General features: G+C 41.8%; 2 protein-coding genes across 2 annotated transcripts in view; both read right to left on the bottom strand.

Moving 5' to 3' along the window:
• LOC114600062 (DGAT1/2-independent enzyme synthesizing storage lipids-like) overlaps nucleotides 1–3,517 on the bottom strand; it is a 6,977-nt gene extending 3,460 nt beyond the window's left edge. The window contains exons 1-2 of the mRNA XM_028735818.2: nucleotides 2,898–3,517; nucleotides 1,072–1,236 (exon numbers count right to left, since the gene is read on the bottom strand). Of these exons, the coding sequence (XP_028591651.2) occupies nucleotides 1,072–1,236; nucleotides 2,898–3,177 (445 nt within the window). The 5' untranslated portion in view covers nucleotides 3,178–3,517. The remainder of the gene's footprint in view (nucleotides 1–1,071; nucleotides 1,237–2,897) is intronic.
• A 17,088-nt stretch (nucleotides 3,518–20,605) lies between these two features.
• Nucleotides 20,606–26,636, bottom strand: part of LOC114600602 (DGAT1/2-independent enzyme synthesizing storage lipids-like) — an 11,023-nt gene continuing 4,992 nt past the window's right edge. Inside the window, exons 3-6 of the mRNA XM_028736943.2 lie at nucleotides 23,847–24,037; nucleotides 23,380–23,440; nucleotides 22,771–22,910; nucleotides 20,606–21,960 (exon numbers count right to left, since the gene is read on the bottom strand). Coding sequence (XP_028592776.2) covers nucleotides 21,856–21,960; nucleotides 22,771–22,910; nucleotides 23,380–23,440; nucleotides 23,847–24,037 — 497 coding nt within the window. The 3' untranslated portion in view covers nucleotides 20,606–21,855. The remainder of the gene's footprint in view (nucleotides 21,961–22,770; nucleotides 22,911–23,379; nucleotides 23,441–23,846; nucleotides 24,038–26,636) is intronic.

Consider the following 26,636-nt stretch of genomic DNA (forward strand, 5'->3'; position numbering starts at 1 on the left):
TTATCAGAGGAAGATGAAGATGATGTGTGAGAAGTGGCAGTGGAGGGCCATGAACACTACAACAAGGGTGCCACATGTGTTTGATTGCAGTGTTACATGGGGACATAAAAGCTGTGTGTGGCAGTGCTTGATTGGCTGTGGCAGTGTTTGTTTGGGTGGCAGTGCTTGTTTGGGTGGGGCAATGTGTGTGGCAGTGCTTGTTTGGGTGGGGCAATGTTTCCTGGGATCTGTGTGCAGATTTGGTGATAGGTTGGACTTGCTATGAAAGCCACGGACATGTCTTTGGGGCTTCACTTGGGCTTCTGCCCTTTTCCTTAGCTGTAGCTCCCACCCCATCCCAGCTGCCACCCAGTGGTGTTTGAATACAGAGGATTTTGCACAGGTGGTTTGCTAGTGCAGATGCTCCCAAGCAGAATCCCATACTTTGCATTGTTCTTTCCAGTAAGGAATATCCATCTTTACTAATGACTGAATTTTGCAAAACTCTTTGTACTTGAGGAAATCATCAACTCAGAGATGCATTTTCCGAAACCTTGTCCTATTCTAGTATTAACGTCAGCAGCAATAATTATATGAGAGCCTGCAGTTACAGCATAGAAATCAGATGACACATTATCCAGATTCCTTCAGTTCTTAGATCCCTGAGGAAGAATGTAGACAAGTTGTACAAGAAAACATGGAATTTCTGCATGGAAGCACGGGAATTTTTCTTGCAATCACTAGAGTGAAAGAAGAAGAAGAAGAAGAAGCACTCTCATAGCTGTTTTGAGGTCAGGTCAGGTTTTCCTGCAATCTGTGATCATGGGCCATAGACGCAGGTTGACATGCTGTATTGGAAACATAGCCTGATTCAAATATGATGCCCGAAACATTATTGGGAGAAGAGGTTGATGTTGTAAATGGCTAAAAGCAAGCCTGCAGTTTCCAACTTATTTCATGTGTTGTTTTTCACCTGCTTGCCTGATACACTGTTTTATATTTTATAGCATTGTTTTATATCTTATAGCTTTATTTTATATCATATTTCACATATTTTATGTAAAAAAGCATGAGTTAAATTTAATAACTTACCTGGAAACCGATATATGGCATGATCAATTATTGTAAAGCACTCTCTCCCTGTCTCCTTGAAAAGTCTAGCGACAAGGAAGAAATAGTCAATAGTACAAACTGGGTGATAAAAGATAATAAGCACTGGTCCTTTAGGGAGATGTTCCATGCCAAAAACTTCATAACCTGGAAATAATATAAAATGCAATAAATAAATGTTATTTTGTTGAAAAATAAATGAAATATTGCAATCTTTTATTGGAAGAAAACTGTAATTTACGATCAGTTAAAAAGCTCTCCTGTATGTTGCAGCATTCTGGATACTAGGTTGTCATCCACTTGGACTGGGACTTTCTCTGTTGTGCTCACATAATAAATGACATTTCTCCTCTGTTGCCTAGAGTTTTCGACCTTTTTTTAAGGGGGGACCCCAAAGTTGTTGACTTTTTTTTTAAGGAGATAGTTGTTTATCTTTAGAATGGTTGCAGACGCAGTGACTCACAGCACCAACTAACGGGGGTTCCAGCGCCAAACGCACAGGGGCGCATGAAGGTGGGTGCGGGTTCCATGCTAGGGGGGAACAAAATATCAGGGGGCACAGTCGCCATGCTGTCTGCCTGCTGCATCCACACCACCCACTGCATGGCGGCTAACTGCTTCAACTGGGATCCATTCGCTCCTATTCGTCGGATTTGTTGCTGCCGTTGGCACTGTTGGCATGCGGCGGATCCTGTCCAGAGATGTTTTCTCTGCTGCCACTTGCATTTCCCATTGTTCTTCGCTGGGACGTCACGTTGGGCAGTGCTGGGAGCGTGTGACGACAGCGGAAAAGCCAGCAAAGGAACCCACAGCTCGGCACATGCAATAGGATGCATCATGCAGCGCCCACAACGTTACATGGTGGTCCGGGCATGGCACTGAAACAGTTAGCTGCCATGCAGCTGGGGCAAGAGCCCACAGGCTTTTCTGCTGCAGGCAGGTTGGTGCGAATTTGGGAGTGAGCGTTGGAGTCTGGGGAAGAGCCGCCTGCAGAAGACGAACTCCGACGGGCTCTGCTCCTCTCGGCTGTCGGCAGCTCTTCCCTAGATTCCAACGCTCGGCCCTGGACTCTCAACCTGACACCCCTGAGAGCCCAGCGCCCGGGTGCCGTGCACCCCTAGTGCCAATGGTTAAGATGCCCCTGACGTTCATATGGGTTACAATACTATATTTTCCTGAGCCTTTTTTATTTGGAGAACAGTATTACCCTTCCGTACAGAGTGTTGCACATTCTTTCCCCATCCCTAAGAGCTCTAATTTCATGCATCTTCAGGCCATTCTCTGAATCACTTTATACAATCTCTCAGTTTCCCAGACAGATGCACCCTTGACCATGTCCTAAGTAGCCAGAGGGTTTCATCCTTATGACCCAAGCTTGGTTTTAGTAATGTGTTTCTGATTTATGCTTCAACATCTAAAGCAACATTACACTCTGGGATGCAATGAGAACATAAGATGGATCCTCTTGATCAAGCCAAAGCTCTTTGTATTCCATCATCCTCTTTCATGCAGTGTCCATCCAAATTAGCAGCCATCACCACATCATCACATCCTGTGCTGACAAATTCCATGGTTTGTGTCCAGAGTTTATGCTTCAGGGTTACCTAGTGATTTACCATGCTCAAGAAAATTGCACCCTCAAAGTCTCACTGCACGATGATATACTCATTAAATTCGCTGTGTACCCACCACACAGTTAAAACTGTTGTGGTAACTATTGTTCCACGGCCTCAAGTCTGAAATTCTGATGCTCAGTCCTATGAAAGTATAGTAGCTGAATTATTGGTATGAAATAAACATTTACTCACCATGCCATATCTTTCCAAATATATCTAAAACTTGAGCCGTAACTTGCTTTGGCTTTTTCCAACATTTGGTATCAAAATCAGTTTCTTGCTGGTTATTCCTCTTCTTGTAGACATATAGCAAAAATGAGATTGCACAGATAAACAAATATGTCATTATAATGATTGAGCAAGGCAAAATCAGAAGCATACGCAACCACCAAGAGTAAGTCCTTGAGCTCAGGTATTCTTCCATGGAAGGAAAACTAATCCAGTTTCCCAGCATTTGAGTAAAGCAGCTCATGGTTTCCTGATATGAAGCCCCACGTGTATGCCAAGGAAGGAAACAAATCCAGTTAAACCTTATTTGGTTTTGATGGTATTTCCCCCCACTGTTTACCTGGAAAACAGAAAATGCAGTATATTAGTTTGAACTGCCATTCCAGAAGCGTTCATGATTACATGAAATCTCCTGCTATTTAATATTTTCCTAGTTTTCCCCACTGTAACTTGCCAAGTAGATACAAGTAGATACAAAATGACAAGTGCATGACTTCATTTATTTCTTGTAAAGCAAGCTGGTTTCAGTCCACTGCTGAAGTATTAAGGAAAGTGAGAAAGGGTCACTTCTCTTTGAGTCAGCAGAAATGGTTCCCCGCCTCCTAAAAGTGCAGCTGCATGCATCTTGTGACTGTCTTCTTTGTGTTGCTGGGCAAACTAACACATACCCCAAGATAGATAAAGAACTCAAGTTTCAGCATTCACTGTTGTGGGGCATTGGAGACATGGATACTGTTGGAATGATCTGGGGAAAATCTGTCAGATTTGTGAAGAGCTTATCTGAAGGAAGTTAGACACATTGCAAGACGTCTACACAGAGGGAACTCTGGCAGTATTGCAGGACTTTTTGGAGCAAGTGGACTTCGCACTTGCTGTGTGCACTTTTCCTCAGCAAAAACTTTATACGTCGAAACGCTCTCTGGGCTCAGAGAGTGAAGACTTCTTGTAGCAGAGACAGTGTGTGTCTTTGTGCCCCCAAAGTAAACGTGATCTCTGCTACACAGTTGTTTTTTGTACTGAGGCTATCCACTTAACTCAAATTATATGGAGCGAACACAACACCGAACAAGAGGGAGGGTGGGGAAAATAGTGAGCTGATGGGTGGCAGCATTTTGGAATTCACTGCAAAGTGCCTCTTTCTGGGGATGTGAAGTGGAATAGCAGCGCTGCTGCCAGATAAGAACAGATGCCGATGGCCAAACCTTGTTATCACTGCCTCTAGAACTTCTTTCAAGTTGGTTTATTGGGGACCATGCCACAGTACACAGCCATTGCATTTTTGTCTACAAATTACTAAGTCATCTAAAAACAGACCTTTACATAGTTAAATTGCATATTTTTTATTTTACTCTCTCTTCACTACATCTTTCAACAGAAAAGTATGGGAATAGAGACAAAATTGATAAGGGTATGCAGGCTTTATAGCACAGCTGTTTTGATTCCAATAATAGCTGTGTTATAGGGAGGAATTTAATTTCTGCTTCTCAGTGTTATAATATCTGAAAAGCTGTAAGTGCTTAATTTCATCTCCACAAGTAGCGAACATCCTAGTTGTGTTTTAAGTTGACAATGTGGAAACAGGCTAAGATTTTCACACAACTGGTTTTTACACACGCACACAGACAAGACAGCATTTCTCTCTCGCTCTCTGCTGACCCATGCACAGGAACTGACAAATAACACAACTACTAGCACATTTGCAAAACTAAGCAAGGACCATTTGTTGAGATTGCAGGGGGTTGACTAGACAACCCGTTGGGCCCCTTCCAACTCTACATTTTATGTTTCTATGAACAAAAACTTTTACTTACATTCCTGGTAAGCCTAAATTGCCTTGACTTTGGTCACCTCTCTCTGAGAGCAGCAAAAGTCTTGTCTGGTGCTCTACTTTTTCGTAGGCTAATTTCCACCACTATGGAGACATGTCCCTTTATGTGGAGGTTTAAAGAGACTGTGATGGGTGTGCCATCTGTATAAACAAACCAAGCATTGTGAAAAAGTGAGAAGACATGGGGAGGCTGCTTCTTGGAAGTCGAGGCCATTTGTAATCAAACATAAAGTATGGAGTCACACCTACAAGAATATTCATAATGTACAATTACATACTGGTCACAGAAAACCAGTTCTTGACTAAGGAATAAAGGTAGGAATTGTACTCGCAACACTTTTTTAGAGAAGGTGTTTTGCCCAAGCTCCCTTCCTGCCTATTTGCAGCAATCGGGTCACTCATGGCGAGCAATCCCCATCATTCACCATAGGCTGCAGCAGTCCACAACAATACATTGCCTTTTTAAATATAATAATTTTTAATAATTTTTCATTAATAACAATCCAATATAGACCACATTAATACAATACCAAATCATAATTCAATTTAAAAAGCCAATTGTCAGATTTCAAATTAAACATTTTGGTTGAGTTCCCATGTTCTGATTTTAGGAGATTTTTTTAGATGTTGATTCTTTTTTGCCGCTCCAGTCGAATTTAACCCAATTAATACAGTCCCTATGTTGATCCTTTATTTTATCAGCCACTGATGTGTTGACTTTCATTCGTATTTAAGTGTTCCATATTCTTTAATTTGCAAGAGGAGTTTATATCTGGTAACTTTCTGTGTGGAATGTTTTTTTTTTAATTGTTCAACCTTCCTTTCTTGTTGCAATCAATCATTTCCAGCATTTCCCCCCTGCTCCAAGGACTCAGTTTTACTGCGTAGTGACCTTTCACCACCTTGCTTTTCTCAAAACCGAAAGTGGTCTGGCATCTGGCCATTAATCTGGGCAGACCTCCAGCATTTTCTTTCAATACTTTCCCATCTGATAACAAGCTGATATCTCATCAACACCATAATAAATCAAAGTTAGAATCCTCCGTGGGAGGGTATTGCCACAGAACATCCCATATAATATGGTGCCATATTATAAAAAAATCATGGTGAATATATAAAGAGAAAACAAAGGCTTCTCTCTACCACATACCAATCCAATTATGATTAAAATCTTCTCTAGATCGAGACCTTGGCACTCAGTGGCTGATTCATTCAGCAGCAGGTTAACTTGTCTCCTTCTTCCAGAACATGCCTGCTTCTCAAGTCTGAATTCGGATATAGCTTAAGAAACAGAAGAATCTCTGTGCATGGTGACCACATTGGAGAGTTTCCAATGCATGCAGGGCATTCCGTAGGAGGGGGAGGCAGCTACTGGGCAATCTGCGAGTGAGAGCGCTCCCCCCGACCTGGGGTGGGAGGTTTGCAATGAAATTACTCTCAAATTATCCTTTATCGGCTGCATGCTATGGTGAGAACCATTGTTCACCATGGCGGCAAAAAACAGAAGTCTATTCATAACAATACATTTCAAACAAAATCAAGTTACACTACACCTTTATCCGCTGCCGTAATACCACAGAACAATCCCTCCAATTCTCAATCTCCTATCAATGCCAAGAAATCTCTCCCTCTCTGCTCACTTTCACAAAAAGTTTGAGAATTCACTGTCCCAAGGGAGGGAAGTTATTCATGGCTCTTGATCATAAAACCTATAGGTCCTGGGGCAGCTCAGGAATCATGGCTTCTGTGGCAACCATGAGACTGTCTCAGTAAGTTAGAGGCCCATTAGGCAGGGTATGGATGCGGGTGGCGCTGTGGGTTAAACCACAGAGCCTAGGACTTGCCGATCAGAAGGTCGGTGGTTCGAATCCCCGCGACGGGGTGAGCTCCCATTGCCTGGTCCCTGCTCCTGCCAACCCAGCAGTTCGAAAGCACTTCAAAGTGCAAGTAGATAAATAGGTACCGCTCCGGCGGGAAGGTAAACGGCGTTTCTGTGTACTGCTTTGGTTCACCAGAAGCGGCTTAGTCATGCTGGCCACCCGGCTCCCTCGGCCAATAAAGCAAGATGAGTGCCACAACCCCAGAGTCGGCCACGACTGGACCTAATGTTCAGGGGTCCCTTTACCTTCACCTAGGCAGGGCATACCCTGGTTCAGGTTTCTGCAAGGGAGTGGGAAGGCAGAACAGAAATGCATCGAGAGTGCGGGGTTTGTGCTGAGCCCATTGTCAGATAGATCATTTCCTGGTGACATTTGGAGTGATGATGCAGCGCCCTGTATAAATCCTCATAAAACCTGAGAAGTTCAGATCAGAAGAATCTTTATTTGCATCAGCCACTAGCCATAGGAATAAAATAAAATAAAATAAAATGTATTGAAGATAGAGGTAAAAACTTAACTATACAAAATACATTTTGGAGGTTCACATCAGTAATCAAATAATAGATCTTATTCTAATTGCCCCCACTAAAAACCTTGCAGATTTTGCTGCCACCTGGTCATCTTGATCCGCTGGATGAAAGGACACAGTAGCAATGGTTGAGCAACCCAGCATGGACAATAGAAGAGGGGTAATACCCTCACTCCTCAAATCTTTATATAGAGTGCAACCAGAAGCTCATGTGCCACTGACTCAATACTGCCATCTCCACATGGACATCATTGTTTTTCCAGTGGAATTTTCTGAAATTGACCCTCAAGTACAGCTGAAGGCAGTTTATTCAAGCTTGCGAAAGTGAAAGCACGCCTGTATTTTGGAATTGTTATTTTTTGCAAATAGGGTGCCCAAGTGTCAAAATGACTAGATATAAAATAATCATACCATGGACAAAATTGCCTTATTGTGGCCAAATTATTCTGTCGCTCAATTAGGTGCTGTCTAATTTAATTATTTACTTTACTGAATCTCAGTGTTAATAACTGTTGTGATGATAAACCAGAAAAGTAAAACTTTTGGTTGATAATTTTAGTCCAAGCACTCTGATGACCATCTTGCAATACTAAGGGTAGTAGACCAGTGGGGTTTAAATTTAGGCAAAGCCTATAATTAAATGTCCTACACCAAACCTGTAATTCAACTGAGGGGAGACTAGCCTCTAAGCGAAATGAAGCATTTGGAACACAGGATGGAATAGAAAAAAATTGCCTTAGGAACTTAGGTTGAACAGCTTCTGTAGATCCAAGGTGAGGCCCTGTCCAAATCTGAGCCCATATAATAACTGTTCCAGGGGTTTAGCTTTAAACAGTGCTGATGGTATACGATTGTCACCTTTTGTATGTAAAAAGCCTGTCAGAATTTTGGTGCTTTGAGATGCTTTTTCCTTTGCATATTTCTGATGTGCTCCCCACGACCCTGCTGACTGAAAAATAGGGGAAAGGTATTTAAAGACTTTAACTTGTTCGATCAACAGATTATTCACATACCGCCTATGGGTCCTATAATTTCTTGAAAATTTAGTTTTCTTTAGTTTGACTTCAGTTTTCTTGTAATTCACAGCCAGGTGTTCTCTTTGGCAGTATTCTGAGAACGCCCTCATCAACCTTTTTACGCCCACTTTTGTTTGCGATAGAAGTACCATTTATTTAATTATTGGATTATCTAATTATTTATTTCATTTGTATACCGCTTTATATTTTAAGAAAAATCTCAAAGTGGTTTAAAGCACATTAAAACATCAATAAGACAATCTGAAGAAAGTCAAATATATAGTATACAGTCAAAGCAACATAATTAACTAAAAAAACAAACAAACTAAATTATCCCAAAGATTTCAAAATAAAACATTACAAAAGAGGTCAACTACAGAATACACACTCCACAAAGTAAGTTAACAAAAAACAAAACTTAAACATTTTTTTTTAAAAAAACCACTGCTAAGTGAGGTGAAATATAAAATGCACATTTAAAACAGCATAACTAACTAACTAACAAAAGAATAAAACATTATCATAAGCATGTCACAGCTGTTTGGCAGGCACTAAAAGATGGGGCAAAATAATCCAATAATTAGGGTTTGTTGTCAGGCAATGTCCCTCTGGTCTCACCAGGCACCGCTTTAGTAGAGCTGGTGAGTCTGGGCCCCACCCCCTAGGCCAGGTGGAAAGGGCCTTGCAGGGAGCAGCCTTCACAACTCACAGCAATACCTGAGCTCAGTGGATCACCCATGGTGGTTATTTATGCTTCTGATTTGCTTTATCCATTATTGAGAATAGTGTATTTGGTTCTATGTGCTTCCTCATTTTTGCTCTGTTTTCACAAGAAGATGAATAACCAGCAAGAAACTGAGGCTGATAGCAATTTTTGGGGCATTTCAAGGCAAGTTACAAATATGTTTAAAAAGATATAAAGGTACGCGGGCGGCACTGTGGGTAAAACCTCAGTGCTTAGGACTTGCCGATCGCATGGTCGGCGGTTCGAATCCCCGTGGCGGGGTGAGCTCCCGTCGTTCGGTCCCAGCTCCTGCCCACCTAGCAGTTTGAAAGCAGAAATAAGTGCAAGTAGATAAATAGGTACCGCTTTCTAGCGGGAAGGTAAACGGCGTTCCGTGTGCTGCTCTGGTGCCGGTTCGCCGGAGCAGCTTCGTCACGCTGGCCACGTGACCCAGAAGTGTCTGCGGACAGCGCTGGCTCCTGGCCTCTAGAGTGAGATGAGCGTGCAACCCTAGAGTCTGTCAAGACTGGCCCGTAGGTGCAGGGGTTCCTTTACCTTTACCTTAGAAAGATATGCCCTGGTCAGGAGACAGAGCCAGAGCAGCCAGCTGAGATGTTATCACTGGAGAGTATTTCTGACCCCCCCTTCTCCCAGAACCCGGCGTTCGTTGAGAGTGCAAGAGAAAAGGACTCAGAGACAATTATCCCCTGGCGGCCACTGTAAGGAAAAGTGCTGTTGGTAGGAAGGGAGTGGAGAGGATCTCAGTTGGAGCAATGCCATTGTCTCTCACTGTGATGATTGAATAAATTCATAAGTAAGAACTCTTCTTGGTTTTTCTCTGCTTCTTGCTGCCACCGGGGGAGGGGGAGGAATAAAACAATAGATATAGATATAGATATAGATATAGATATAGATATAGATATGGATATGGATATGGATATGGATATGGATATGGATATGGATATGGATATGGATATGGATATGGATATGGATATAGAGATATAGATATAGATATAGATATAGAGATAGAGATAGAGATAGAGATAGAGATAGAGATAGAGATAGAGATAGAGATAGAGATAGAGATAGATGTAGATGATGTAGATGTGGATGTAGATGTAGATGTAGATGTAGATGTAAATGATATAGATGTAGATAGATATGATCATCATCATATTGTAAACTGCCTGATGAACTTCAGTTTTTAATGGGTCTGTGACTGAATTGCAGGCACTGCATGACAGAGTAAAATGGACCAACATGTATGTATGCGATTATTCCTCTGACTTAACTGATGAACGCATGCTGGACTAGGATCCTTCACCTCCACCTGAACATGTGGAGGATGCCAGAGACCCTTTGATATCAGAGCATGTCAACCTGGAATTTCTGGGGCTCCAAAGCAAGCAATACATGCTGCATAATTAATGCAGCATGGTGCCAATGGAAGAGCTTTTACTGGAGCAGCACTAGGATTCAATATTGTAAACCGAACATGTTATTAAGGTTTGTGTATGACATCATGTTCCTATCTCATACACATCTTATACTGGGAGAAGCCACCAGCAAATGGAGGTAACACAGTTGTCACAATACCTACCTTTACCCCTTAGTCAATAGCTGGTGTTCTGTGACCCAATATGTTGTTATATGGCTGCTATTGTAGGTGTGACTTCATAATCTTTAATTATAAATGGGCACAACCTCTTAGTAGTCTTTTTCACAATGCTTGGTTTCTCACAGAAAGGGGCGTTTCTCCTTCTGCTTCGTTTGCAAATGTCCTATTCTTGTTGTTGTTGTTTAGTCATTTAGTCATGTCAGACTCTTCGTGACCCTATGGAACAGAGCATGCCAGGCACTCCTGTCTTCCATTGCCTCCCACAGTTTGGTCAAACTCATGCTGGTAGCTTCAAGAACACTGTCCAACCATCTCGTCTTCTGTCGTCCCCTTCTCCTTGTGCTCTCAATCTTTCCCTCTCTTTTCCAGGGAGTCTTATCTTCTCATGAGGTGGCCAAAGTATTGGAGCCTCAGCTTCATGATCTGTCCTTCCAGTGAGCACTCAGGGCTGATTTCCTTCCAAATGATCTTCTTGCAGTCCATGGGACTCTCAAGAGGCTCCTCCAGCACCATAATTCAAAAGCATCAATTCTTTGGCGATCAGCCTTCTTTATGGTCCAGCTCTCACTTTCATACATCACTACTGGGAAAACCATAGCTTTACTACATTGGGAAGAATTCCACATTTAAAAATGTGATTATACACACACACACACACACACCCTCAGATGAACAGCAACACATGTCACATTACACCGTGCCATTTATTAACAGAAATAAAGACAATATGGAAAAGCCATGTGTGAAAAACTAAGTACATCTTATTATTAAATAGCTTGCAGAACCACATTTAGCAACAATAAGAAGCTAACATTTTCTGTAGGACTTTATCAGTCTCTCACATCACTTCAGTTCACTGAAGTTTGCTGGCATTTGTTTATGCACAGCTATCTTAAGGTCTTGCGCAGCATTTCAATTGGGTTGAGGTCTGGACTTTGACTAGGTCATTGATTCCGTTCTTTTCCAGCCATTCTGTGATAGATTTACTGGTATGCTTAGGATCCTTGTCCTGTTAACAGCATGACCCAATTTTGGCCAAGCCACAGCTGTCGGGCAAATTGCCTCACATTTGACTCTAGAATACTTTGGTATACAGAGGAGTTCATGGTTGACTCAATGACTACAAGGTTCCCAGCGCCTGTGCCTACAAAACAAGCCCAAATCACCACACCAAGCTGCTTGTGCTGATATGCTGTTTGGTTTTCGTCAAAGGTGGTGCTGTGCATTAAGGCCAGACATCTCCACTTTGTTCTCGTCTGTCCAAGGACATTGTTCCAAATGTCTTGTGGTTTGTTCAGATGCAACTTTGCAAACCTAAGCTGTGCTGCCAGACGCAACTTTGCAAACCTAAGCCGTGCTGCCATGTATTGAATAATAGGATTATTCAGAAGGTATTGAATAATCAGGATCAGGTGCACAACCTTGGGGTCATTTTGAACTCACATCTGTCCATGGATGCACAGGTTAATTCTGTGTTGATTCTGGTAGCTAGACTGGTGATAAGGAGTGGCTGCTGGCACCATATAACACCCAGCCTGGAAGATATTTGGCTCCCTGTACATTTCTGAGCACAATTCAAAGTGTTGGTCTTGGTGTTGACCTTTAAAGCCCCAAACGGCCTCAGTTTACCTGAAGGAGCAGTTTACCTGAAGGAGCATCTCCACTCCCATCGTTCTGCCCGGACACTGAAGTCTAGCGCCGAGGGCCTTCTGGCGGTTCCCTCACTGCAAGAAGTGATGTTACAAGGAATCAGGCAAGCTGCCTTCGTAGTTGGGAGTGGCTCCTGCCCTGTGGAACACCCTCTCATCAGATGTCAAATAGATAAACAACTACACAACTTTCTGAAGACATCTGAATGCAACCCTGTATCAGGAAGCTTTTAATCAATGATGTGTTGCTGTGTTTTTATTATGTTCTCAGCCGCCCAGAGTTGCTGGAGCAACCAGGCTTACACTTACACACACCAACACACACACACACACACACACACACACACACACACACACCTTTATCCTTTAGCTCCTGAAAGACTCAAGTTTCCATCTTAGCTGATTTCTTTCTGCCATAGCCTCAATTATGAATACCAGAGTACACTGATCAGGATTTAATAATTTGTTGGGCATTTGTTCCTGAAGATGATGTGAAGAAAGGCCGAAACTTTCAATCTGAAAATCATTGGGTGTGAGGGGAATGTTATTACAGAGAAGAAAGGTAGATAGTCTTAATGATGCCTGACAGTATTGGTGTCAGGGACTGGAATGAAGCATCAGAGGGATGGGACGAATCTCTCCCCCCCCCCAGGTATTTGGTATCACTTTTTCTTATAATCGTATCCCATTCCAGGGAAGCTACACTATTCATATCTCCCATCAATATGATATTTCAACTCTTATTTTCCAATAGAATTTCTTCAAGGTCAGTTTTTTTCTGATTTGGTGCATACACACCTACTGTATTGGCAATGTTTTTTCTCCTTCTGATGTTATTTGAGTTATCAATATTCTTCTTTGTTCTTCTTTGGATCCGGTTCAGGTTTTATATACATTACCACGCCTCTCTTCTTTGTTGCATGAAAGGCTACAAAGTCCTTTTCCAATCTTTTATTAATCAAAATTCTTCTATGGTTCTTCACAATGTGTGTTTCTCGAAAGCAAATCACATCCAAATTTAACTTTTTAACCACATGTTCAATCTTGTTTCTTTCAGTTTATTATTAAGTCCATTTACATTCATCTTGTTCTTTATTTGTCTCTTGTCTCTGTCTCTTGTCTTAACCTCTGTTGGTTTTTCTTCCTGTTCTGCTTCCAAACCAAATGCCCTTTCCCCTGCTAATTCTTTCCCATATTTTCTCCAGAATTAGTCTGCTTCAGTGGGATCCCGACACCTTTGTTTTCTTCCTTTACATGTAAAAGATTGTGCTTGAGGATATACCCAACAATAAGGGATTTTGTTATATTTCAGTGTATCTGTCAAATATTTGTTATTTACTCTGGTAGTGAATCTGTATTACTCTGTCCTGAATTCTCTTTGAATTAAAAAAACAACAGTCACTCAGCAGTTTGTTTGTTTTTGCTTTAGCCTATCTAGATTTCACTTGCAAATTTTTGTCCACTGCCACGCTAACCGTTTCTTCTTCCAATTCAATCAGGTTAGTAAGTTATTTTATTATTTTTTCACTTAATTCCACCATCACATCTTCTGAAATACCTCTCAGACAAAGAATCAGATCTTTTTGATTTAATTCCAAAGCAGAGGTCTGAGTTTGTGCCAATTGAGAGTTGGGAGAGTTGAGCTCAACCTCTCAGACACCTTTCAGTTCTAAGCGACTGGAGGGCAATGGAAGGGCAAGAGGGAGTTTGGCGTCCTTCCTGGGGAAGACTCTATTAGCTTTCAGCCTACTCTTTGCTTTCAGCCTACTCAGATTAAAGAGCTTTCCATCTGTTAGATATATAATTTCTACTCTGGTGGAGAATTTCCCTTCGACAAAGTGTAGGATCATGGCATTAAATAGAATGAATAGAGTTGGGGCGATAACACAAACCTGTTTAAAACCTGAACGCACTGTGAATGGTTCATATTGAGAGCCATTGTTATCTGTGATTGTTGCTGTCATATTATCATGGAGGAACTGAATGATGTTATCTGGGCAACTAATTTTCAGAAGGATAGTCCAAAGGGCAATACGATTTACAGTGTCGAAGGCCTTCGTCACGTCAATAAACCCCATATAGAGGTAGGTATCCCATCAGGTCCACTGGTTTTGTTGTTTTTCATTTGGTTAATAGCTGTGCAGGGACGCGGGTGGCGCTGTGGGTAAAAGCCTCAGCGCCTAGGGCTTGCCGATCCAAAGGTCGCGGTTCGAATCCCCGCGGCGGGGTGCGCTCCCGTTGTTCGGTCCCAGCGCCTGCCAACCTAGCAGTTCGAAATCACTCCCGGGTGCAAGTAGATAAATAGGGACCGCTTACTAGCGGGAAGGTAAACGGCGTTTCCGTGTGCGGCTCTGGCTCGCCAGAGCAGCGATGTCACGCTGGCCACGTGACCCGGAAGTGTCTCCGGACAGCGCTGGCCCCCGGCCTCTTGAGTGAGATGGGCGCACAACCCTAGAGTCTGGCAAGACTGGCCCGTACGGGCAGGGGTACCTTTACCTTTAATAGCTGTGCACAACTTTCCCCGATTTGGAGATACTGCAAGCTCATCTCTAATTTGTTTTTGTGGAATTTGTGAGAGGACTTCAGCAGCTACAGAGAGTTGTGGTTAAGGAGATGTTGGTAATGTTCTTTCCATCACAGTGCAATAGCTTTTTTATCTTTTAGAAGTGTGGTACTGTCTGTTGAGCATAGGGGGCATATGCCATGATTTATTGGCCCATAGATGGTTTTTGTGGCTTTAATGAAACTCTGTCAATCATGAGTGTTGGCTAAGTGCTGGATCACTTGAGCATTTTTTTATCCACCAGGTGTTCATGGGCTTCAACAATGGATGTTTTTATTTTGGTCCAGTGTTCCTCAATGTTATCAGGGAACTCCGAAAGTAGATGGTCCTTAAGAGTAGTTTGGAAGCATGAGCATATCAAGGGTGTAAAACACAACAAAAATAAATACAAAATTGTATTATTTGCGGATGATATCCTTTTAAATTTGAATCAAATTATTAATGAGATTTCTTTTGATATTTTGATATTGAAAGGTGGAGACCTCTAAACCTCAAAATGAATCTTGTTCCAAAGCTTTTATATATTCTTAGAGGATTACCAATATATATTCCCAAATTTTACTCCCAAAAAAAACAATTTTACTCCCAAAAAAACAAATCTTTGGTGGTACAAAGCCACCAAAAATATCACTACATAAAATGCAACTTCCAACTAAGGAAGGTGGCTTTGGTCTCCCAAATCTGGAACTATATCACTAGGCCTACCTGCTGAGTAAGACTAGTGATTGGAGAGCTAGCAGGAATCCCAATTGGGCTACTTTCGAATATAGTTTCTTTGAACCTCTTGTAGGGTGAGCTAAACTCGGCCCCAATTTTATGAAACATCCTATTATCCTGGAGACTATTAAAGCACCTATAAAAATTTGGATGAATATAAATAAAAATAATAAGGATGACCCCTTTCAGCATGAGAAATTAACAATATGGGCCAACCCAAAATAAAAAAATGGAAATCAAGTACCGTATTTTTTGCTCCATAGGACGCGCACCCCCCAAAAAAGTAAGGGGAAATGTCTGTGCGTCTTAGGGAGCGAAGCCAGCAAGAGCCACTGCTGCTGACACGCTCTGCGCAGCTCTCCCTTTAAAGCAAGAGCTGCGTAGAGCGTGTCTGCGGCTCTGGCTGGCTTTACAGCAAGGCAGGAGGAGGGATGGACAGGGCTGCTGTCCGGCTCATTGTAAGGCCAGCAAGAACCGCTGCTGGTTAGCTGAGCCGGGGAGGAGGGAGTGAAGGGGATTCCATCCATCCCTCCCTCCTCCGTGGCTTGCTTTGAAGCAAGAAAGTGGGAGGGGAGCCGCTTATACCCTTATACCCTCCTCATTTGAAGCAGGGTGTGGGGGTGCAGTGGGGAAAGAGGGCAGGAAATAGATGCCGGGCATGAAGACACAACCACACTTTGACCACTGGAAAGTCCACCTCAGCCTCCCCAGATTTCCACTGAGACGGCCAGGCTAATCTCAATGGCCATAAGAGCCAGAAACTTGCATGGGCTTTAATTTAATTAATTTAATTTAATTTTAAATTAAAACCATTTGAACAAATTAAAGATAAAGTGAATTGGTTGCAATATTATCAAATTAATGAATTATATAAGATGGATAAGAGAAATGGTTTTGCAACAGAAAAAACCAAATATGAAACAGAGTTGTTAGATACTAATGATAAGAATATGTCTAAAATGTACAGTTTGTTGTTGGAGTGGCATACAAAGGATGAAGAAGTTATGATTGATTGGGCAAGGGATGTGGGACATACCGGTAATATAATGATGGAGGACTGAGAGAGGCTATGGAGGAAAGGGTTAAGTTCACTGCATGTACGATGTTAAAGGAAAATATTATGAAAATGATGTATAGATGGTACTTGACCCCTGTAAAACTAGCAAAGATTTATCACAAAAGTGATAACCTTTGCTGGAAATGTATGGAAAAAAGAAGGTACCTTTTTCCATATGTGGTGGACTTGTCCCAAGGTGAAAGACTTCTGGGAGAAGATTTATAACGAACTGAAAAAAATGTTGAAATATACATTTATTAAGAAACCAGAGGCCTTTCTCCTTGGAATAACAGGTTTAGAATTGTCCATGTTAAATTATTTTTGTATGCCACAACGGCCGCTCAAATATTACTTGCTAAAAATTGGAAAACACAAGAATTACCAACAGTAATTACGGCTGTGTAATTTGGAATTTATGTAATTTGGTTTGATTTGATGTGATTAGTCGGTTAATAAAAAAAACTATTCTTAAAAAAAATATTAAAAAAAATTACCAACAGTGGAAGATTGGCAGATGAAGATGGTGGACTTTTCGGAGCTAGGTGACCTGACTGGAAGAATCCATGACCAGAAAAAAGAGGAGTTTCAAGAGGACTGGAGGAAATTCAAGGACTATTTGAACAAATATTGTGATATAAAAAATTAGAAATTACTTGAAAGAAACAAATAGGCCTAGGACAAATTAAGTTATAATTAATAATTCTTTTTTTTTTGTCCTTTTCTGTTTTTGTGTATCATTTTGCTTTGTGGTTTGTGCTATTACTGTGGAAAATTTAATAAAAAATTATTTAAAAAGAGAAAGAAACTTGCATGGGCTGCTTCTTTAAAGATGAAAACATGCACACACGTGAAAGAAATCCATCCAGGTTCCTGGGCACAACCGACGCTTAATATTCACACAGGTTAAATGGATGGCATTGGCAACTGGAGGAGCAGCATGGTTAAAGAGCAAGTCCTGGTTTCAAGCTTAAGATCAGCTCTTTCGTGGTGGCCTCAAACAATCCTTTGGCTGCAACAGGAATCCCTCCCTCCCTCCCTTAATTCAGGATGCTACAGTCTACAGATGCTGTGGCTGCCTGCCCTTTCCCCTGCTGTAAAAGCACCTTCAAGAGGGTGATGGGAGGTGACACAGTCATCTTCCAGATGTGCAAAGAACCACCCTCGCCAAACTAAACGTGACAGCAAGTCTCACACCCAGATCTGAAGAATAAATGGGAACCTAGGAAGCTGCCTTATAAGGAGTCAGACCCACTACTCCATCTAGCTTAGTAATGTCAACACTGACTGGCAGCAGTTTGCCAGAGTTTCAGGCCTGGAGAAGCCGGGGATTGAACGTGTGGTGTTCTGCATGCAAAGCCACTGAGGTTACAGCTGTTCCCTTTAAAAACAAACTAAGATAGTAGTCCTCGTGGTTCTGAGGAAAGGGCTAATTTAAACAGGAACAGAGGGACCTTCCTTGTACCACGTCAGGACTCCTGAGCTCATTTAGCTCAGTTTTGTCTTCACTGACGGGCAGAGGCTCACCAGGGTTTCAGGAGACACACCCTCAGCCCTACCCAGAGAATCTTTCAAGGACTGGACTTGGGATGGGATCTTCTCCATGCTCTCCCCATTGAGCTATGATGGCTCCCTCCCTTCTCCTCCCCTCCTCCTCTGCAGGAGGCCTATCTCCTCATGTCATTATAATGAATATATGTCAAGGGCTTTGAGATGCATATAAAGTCAAGCTCAGCATTATTAACAGGACTTAGATAAGCCATGATTCCCCTTCCTTCCCTCCTCTGAGGCTCGTTTTAAAGCAGCAAAGTGGACAGGAGCCGCCTGCTTTGCTGCTTTAAATAGTTTAGTACAACATTTGATTCAGAATATTTTTTTTCGTGTTTTCCTCCTCTAAAAATTAAGTGCGCCTTATGGTCAGGTGCGCCCTATGGAGCGAAAAATACAGTAATAATTTGGCAAAATTGGATGAAAAAAGGTATTTTGACATTGAATCAAGTAATTGATGAAAATTACAAATTTGTGGAACATAAGACTTTGCAAGTAAAGTATGGATTAACCAGTGAAAAACAATGGCAATACATCCAATCGAAACATATGTTGGAAAGGGAGTTTGGCCCTGAGGCTATAGCAGCATCGGAAACACCCTTGCTGCTACAAGATTTAATTTCTGCAACAAAAGCAAAGAGCTCTGCACTTGCACTATATAAAACCCTACTCAACAGAAAGGAATATGATTTAGAATATGATAGACAAAAACGGAGTGAAGAGTTAGGAGTACAGATAACAAATGATATATGGGAGTCAAGTATAAAATCAACAGAAATAGCTTCTATGGATTTAAGACTAAGACTTATTCAGCAGAAAATAATATTCAGAGTCCATTGGACTCCAGCAAAACTTTACCAGAAGAAAATAACAAACGCGGACAACTGCTGGAGATGTGGAAGTAAAAATGTGAACTTAGTACATATGATGATTAACTGCTGAATGATAACATCATTTTGGTGCGAGGTGAGGATATATATAGCAAGAGTAATAAAAAGAAATTGTTATTTAGGGGATTTGAATTTAATTATAAATTATGTAGCGGAAATGTGGGAAATTACAAGGGGTCAAAAAAAAATGGATGTATCATGCCATATTAGAAGCAAAAAAACTTGTCTTGATGAATTGGAAGAGCCGCAAAAAGATCCAGTTGAGCACAAGGATTGACAATATGGACAGACTAGTTACCTACGAACTGCATATTGACGCAAATTAAGAATGGATAAATATGAAGAAATCTGGAAAGAATACTTAAGCATTAAGGCGGACAGTGGTGAGAAGTAGGGGGAGGAGAGGTGGGGAAATATTGTTAAAAAGGTGTAGTTATAGGTATATCAGTACTCAAATCTGAATTGTTAAATTGTGTTATTATTGTTATTGTGGTTTTTGTTGCATATGTTTGTTTTGGTTGTTGTTTGTATTGAAAAAATGATTACATAATTTTTTAAAAAAAGAGTAGTTTGGAAGCAATCCCACTTAATGGGATCTTGAAGGGCTTCAGTGTTTATTTTGCGCCTTCCTGGAAGCCTGCGTTGAGGTATAATCTTAGTAGCCATTGCGGACTGTATTAATCAGTGATCTGTCCAGCAGTCGTCGGCACTCATAGCTCTGGTAAGGAGTACATCATGGCAATCTTCAGCTTGGACAATTGCATTGTCTAAGAGGTGCCAGTGGTTCGACTGAGGGTGCTTCCCTGATTTAAATTTACAGTCGGACCTTGGAAGTTGAACGGAATCTGTTCCGGATGTCCGTTCAACTTCCCAAAATGTTTGAAAACCAAATCGTGGCTTCTGATTGGCTGCAAGAAGCTACTGCTGCCAATCAGAAGCCATGGAAGCCCCGTCGGACGTTTGGGTTCCAAAAGAACGTTCACAAACCGGAACAATCACTTTCGGGTTTGCGTCATTGTTGGAGCCAAAATGTACGAGTTCCAGGGCATTCGGAATCCAAGGTACCACTCGTGTGTGTGTGTGTGTGTGTGTGTGTGTGTGTGTATATGTCGAAAGTGTGTGTTGCTAATAACAAGGTTGTGCACTACACATATACTCAAAAGAAAGATTCTGTTCTGGTTGCTGTTGCTAACTCCTTCTTTCCCAATAGTCCCAGCCCACAGATCGAAATCTTGCCCAAGTCTTGCATTAAAATCACCCAGGAGGATAATATTATCCTCCTTAGGTGTCTCTGATAGGATGATATCCAGCAGATAGTAAAAATTATCTTTCATGTCTTCATCGACATCTCGTGTTGGTGCATAAGCACTTAGAATTGTAGCCTGTTGGTTTTTGGTGAGTTTTATTCAAAGTGTTGAAAGTTGTTCATGAATGCCGGTAGGGACTTTTGACAAGAGCTTCACAAGATCGTTTTTGATAGCAAAGCCTACTCCATGTATTCAATGTTCTTGTTCAGCAAGTGAGTGTTTTAGTATCATCATTATGCTGTCCAAGTCCTGAGACTCAATGAGCATACACAAGAGCTTCTGCAGAAAGATTTGTGTTGTGATTTGAGGACCCGATCCCCGCTTGGGTAATGAAGACACGTGGACACAGTATATTAGGTTAATGGGCAAGAAAAGGCCACAACTTTATTGATTACAGCATGTGAGAAGGTATTGGCTTAGGCATTGGACCACAGCAAATTTGACTCCACCCACTCAGAGAGGGGTGAGTCTGATGAGGGGTTAACCACCAGTAGGGGGAGCCTGTTGATGCAAATAAAACTATAAGCTCTCCCCTGATGTCACCAAGCGTCATGCCATGGTCCCCCACCACACAGGGCATCGGACAGGACCCACGACTGCCGGATTCCTTTAACGGAATACTCATAAGCGAAGGGGTAGGCGATGGCCACACCTTGCCCTTCCATACACCAACAACACATTCCAATGCCTAACCGCCACCCGAGCCCAAGAGGCTCGCCGGATTGGTGAGGAGGCTGGGAGAACAGTGCTGTCGGCAGTGCTGGAGCGACCCGCAGCCACCCGAGACCTCACTCTAACTAAAGCAAAACGCCAGGAACCCTCCAGATGCCCCACAAAAATTACTAAGGCGAAATAAGAGTACAAATGCAGGTAAAATCACTGGACCCCTTCCTCCAAACCTCACAACTCCAGAATCGGAACAGGAGCTTCCGACTCATTAACTCTTCCATGTGCTTGGCTCAAACAAGACGACGATGAGCAGGAACACTAGACTCGTGGAAAATCTGAAGCGCAATGGTGGGGAGACCTGGCGCGGCCGCATTTGAGTGGCTAAACCATGCCCCTGCGGTGGCCCCTGATTGGGTGCCCAACTGGGAGGCGTGGCACGCCAGTGATGATGAGAGTGCAGGGGGCAGAATGCCCTCTGTATGATGCGGGAATTGTCTCCCCCTCACAATCCCTCCCCTCTGGAAGCAGGAGAGGCTTTACAGGGCTCAGATCTTGGAACAGCCTTTTATAAACATAAAAGAAGTGTCACTGTTTTGATACAGAAGATTTGTAGACATTACTCTTTCAGATATAGCATTATTTCAAGGTTCAATTAAACACTCACCTTCCCGTTACACTCTTTGATTCTGGTGCTACCAGTGTAAGTCTCCAAATGGGGCATTCTGGGAGTTTTGCAGGATAGGACAAGAAGGCACTTAGGCCCTTCAGCATGTACACCAAGGGCTGAGCTAATGAGCTAATGACCCTTCACAATAATTAATATACAATCCAGCACAATTCTGTGTATCTTAACTTATCTTTAATTACATAATAATGACAGTTTTCTATTACAGATGCATGCTCATAAACATTACAACTGCTTTATATGGACTAGTCAGCTTTGTAATGCTTATCAAATCGTTCTGAAATAGCTCTTAATATATTTCCTGGCCTTTTTTGGTGTTTATCCCGAAGATTTTCAATTGCAGTCTTTGTCTGTTGAAAGAAGAACAAAGGAATATTGTATTATATCAATATATTGCAAAATGGATATTCACAGTTATTCATATCTGTGGGGAAATGCTAAAGGGATCAGAACCATTAGAATAAAGAATCCCATTTTTTTCCAGTTACAGATTTTTTTTTTTTTACCAAGAGCACTGTATGAGAATGGCAGAGATACAACCAAACATAAGTGCCTTGGGCTGCTTTGTACGTATCAGTTTTCCTGCATGGTTGTTCCCTCCAGCTATGTGAGGAAAACGGCAGAAATGCTATTGAGTTATATTTCACTATGCTCAGTGCTATTTTTCTAGAAAAAGAGGTGCCTGAACTCACTATGAACACCTCCCTCATTCTCTTAGAATGGCAATGGCTGACAGGGCTAGTGACAAAAAACAGTCACCTCCTGGTTCCTTGCCTGAAAACAGCACAGCAGGGCATAGGTAAAAATAGTAGAGTAGAATGGAGTCACATTCACATGCAGAGTTGCAATAAATCAAACAAACATCAGAAGTTCTTCAGTAATAGTTTTATTGAGGATTAGGAGCGTACAGTGCTTACTGGGTTCCCTAGTGGGGAGGGGGCTTGGAAGAACCCTCTGGGGCAGATTCTGGGGCATAGGGTGGGCAGAAGAAGTCCTATTGCATGAGCAGATCTTTGTGCAGCACTACATAAAATGCATAGGTTTTTCGTGGTCTCAACAGGTTCCAGTAGGCAGAAACCATTTTATAGAACTGAAAAAGAGAAAACAACGGGGGGGGGGGGAATCCTGCTTTTTTACTTGCAGGTATAGAGTTAACTTACTTTTTCAGCCAGCTCTGCAGCTGTTATATTTGGATCATATGGGATGGGTTCTCCAATATATGTCCTCAGTTTCACTGGAAATCCTCCATATACGGGAAGGTAGATAAGTCTTGTTTTCTCATATAACCACCTTGTCAACCCTATGTATGAAAGGGGAAAGTGTCTGTAAGAAAGCAATCCCATATCAAATTTGAAATTAGTTGGCATTCTGAGTTTTTAGCAATTCCAGTCAATCCATCCCAGAGAGGAAGAGTTAAATAGTATGAGTCCTTTGGAAAAGAAAAAGCAGCATATTCTGTCAGCTCTTCTCTGCTCTTTAAAAATCAAGGTCATAAGTTGTAAAATAGACTGCAGAATACGGTTTTTTTTCCTGCTCAGTTCCCCTCCATGTGGGGGTTCCTACCACTTTTATAGATTATAGCTATCTTTTAAATCTAAGAAAAAACTAAGCAAGGACATGTTCACTCAGTCCTGAGACAGGCAGCTTAGCTTTTGCAGTGTACACTGAATAAACTCTACTAGAAGGTAGTAAAAAGATATTCTGTTTCTAAAAAAATGTATATTATTATAAAATCTTTATTGCCTGAAAGCAGATTTCTTGATACTCACTTGACTTTCCAATGTTCCTGTATGCTTCACATATGTTTTGTGTAAATATAGGGATGATGGGCTAAAAGAATAAAATCAAAAATCTAAATCAAAAGGTAGCTGAGAACGGGAGAATTACTTCACCCCACCCGCTCCACCTTTATTTTGGTTAAGGACTAGGAATAATGCTCCGCATCTGGTATTGCAACGACAAGCCTGATGTAATTGACTTCAAATTGCACATGCTGTCCCCCAGATTTTCAAGAATTGAAGAGGAAAAAAGCTATTTTTCTTTTTAAATGTAATTGATTTTAATAGCTTTAAAAAAAAAAAAAAGAGCAGTGGTGGGAAATACAGATATCATTTGACCCCCAAACAGGGGATTTGCCATCCTCAACTACTTAGGATGCTAGATCAAGGATATCAACACATTACGTCTTATCTAGGATAATCCTGAAGGCAATGCAAATTGCACAAAGATCACTCACCACTTTTGCCTCCAAAGCTATCTGAGCGAAACCTGTGCGGTTACCCCACATTATGTTGTAATCAGTACTGAAGTTTCCTTCTCTACCTCCGCCAGGGGCAATGCCCAGTGAATGGCCTTTCTTCAAAATTTCCACACATTCAGCTTTATTGAAATCTTTCAACCCGGCCGCATCTAAAGCCGTCTTCCACCCTGACAAAATAAGACCCAAATAGAAGAAGAGTGTGTCAGTGTTTGTAAAAAGAAAAAAGAAAAAAAGAAAGAAAAAAGGAGAAAGGAGAAAAAAAGGAAAGGGTTCTGACCTCCCTTTGTCTCTTCAGCCTGGTCCTCGGACCCTTGTCTGCATAAAAGAGTCCACGAGAATATCCTTGCAGAGTTTTATTCTTAAAAGTCTTCGTGCAAAACACGACTGAATAACAATACACACCAGCACCAACCCAAACCCCAGCCTCAGCAACAAACTAACATTTCTCACTTATATATACAACTTGGTGCAGACTGCTGAGTCATGCTGACCTAGCTTTATTCGCATTAAAGAAACAGCGGCCATTTTAGCCGTGACACCCCTTCTGTTTCTTAAATGCGAAAAACCCCAACAGAAACAATACATACATACATTATATACATAAACCCAGTTTTGTCATCAATTCATTATGACATGTTGCTGGCAAAGGCTTGGTAAACAAATCAGCAATATTATCTTGTGATTGACAATACTCCAGTTTGATTACCCCATTCTGTACACAATCTCTCATATTCGCATGACGGATAGCAATATGTTTTGATGTGGATTTCATTATTTCCGAGCCCGCTAATGCAATGCACGATTGGCTGTCTTCATACACTTGGATAGGCAAATCTACTTTACAATCTAGATCTTTTAGTATCTGTATAAACCATATGATTTCATTGCATGCTAGCGACAGGCTCCCATATTCTGCCTCACAGGATGAGGTCGCAACAAATCCTTGTTTCTTTGACCTCCATCCAATTATGGAATTGGCAAACATCATAACCATTCCACTTGTAGATTTTCTGATAGCTACACAGCTTCCCCAGTCCGCATCAACAAACACTTCTAGTTTTTCATCTTGTGTACTAGATATCTTTAAACATACATTTAATGTCCCTTTTAGATATCTGATAAGCCTTTTCAAAGCACACCAATCAGCAGTACTGGGTTTAGATACACGTTGACTCAGAACATTTGTAGCACATGCAATGTCTGGGCGTAAATTGAAACACCACCCTTTGCCATAGGACTGATACCCCACAAACTGCAGTTTCTGCGCTCTAGCGCCCCCTTTCTGGCGCTGAGCTTTGGGAATATTTACATGTGCCCAAGAAGCCCAGTTATGGAGCATTGTCCACTCTGGTTCTTTCCCAAGCAACACACGATATGGAATATCTTTTATAGAGCTAGACCAGGTTCTATTAATCAAAAAGTTTGCTGTCCAAAAAGCCTCGCCCCACAGCCTATGGTTGTGGCCCAATCCTGCATCCACTAGCAGGCAGTCCTTTACTGACTGTATTACAGCCCCACGTCTTTCACACAGACCATTTTCAGCAGGGCTATAAGGGTTAGTCAAGCGGTGAGTGATCCCCTTACGTCGCAACCATGCCCCAAATTGTTTTTTCAGAAATTCTCCGCCCCTATCTGTTTGCAACTGCACAACAGGGCGAGCGAAGAGCTTTTCAGCTTGGGCAACCCATTCTCTCAATGTGGGGAAACACTCAGATTTCTGCTTTAACAAAAACAACCAACTAAAACGTGATTTATCATCTATTACCAGAAAAGCATAAAACCTCTTTAGATACTCTGTCACTTTTAGAAGCCACAAGCTTCCTCTTAGATTTGGCCATTTTACATACATTGCAATCTAGGAAACAGTTACAGCTATTTACTTTTAGGTTCTTGCACACCTTTTGCACCTCTGAAAGCACACGGAAATTGGCATGACCCAGTTTTCTGTGCTGTTCATGTACACACCCCTGATGAACTGGCAAATTATCCTGAACCACCTGGGTTGCTTTAACAGGCTTGTCCTGTATTACATATAACCCATTTGCATAGCCACATACCTGAGTTCCATTCTTTATCAGACAGCCATCCTGCGTGAACTTAACACTATACCCTGCATTAATCAAACAGCTTACAGACAGTAAACAATAGTCCAAACTGCTGACAAACAGAGTCTCTGGTAGAGTAGTGTTCAAGTCCTGTCTCAAAACCTCAGTTTCAACACAGTCCATAGTCCATCTCTCCTTAACAACTGTCGCATTTTAATTGACCAACTCAGCCAGATGCTCTCTGAGAGTTCAAAAGGGATGCCTCCCCCACTGGCTCCATACACCACCAGGACTCACCAACTCCCTGCTCAGATGCTGTCAGTCGTTTTACACTCTGCGCATGCTCAGAAACACTGGGCCCATAACCTGTCAGTGTTTGTAAAAAGCAAAAAAAAGAAGGAAAGGGTTCTGACCACCCTTTGTCTCTTCAGCCTGGTACTCAGACCCTTGTCTTCATAAAAGAGTCCACGAGAATATCCTTGCAAAGTTTTATTCTTAAAAGTCTTTGTGCAAAAACACAACTGAATAACTATACACACCAGCACCAACCAACCCAAACACCAGCCTCAGCAACAAACTAACATTTCTCACTTATATATACAACTTGGTGCAGACCGCTGAGTCATGCTGACCCAGCTTTATTCGCATTAAAGAAACAGCGGCCATTTTAGCCGTGACAGTGTCACCCATATTTCTGTGGATGAATCTAGCCTCCCCTGTG

This window comes from Podarcis muralis, chromosome 8 (genome assembly GCF_964188315.1).
Source record: "Podarcis muralis chromosome 8, rPodMur119.hap1.1, whole genome shotgun sequence".
Taxonomy (NCBI): Eukaryota; Metazoa; Chordata; class Lepidosauria; order Squamata; family Lacertidae; genus Podarcis; species Podarcis muralis.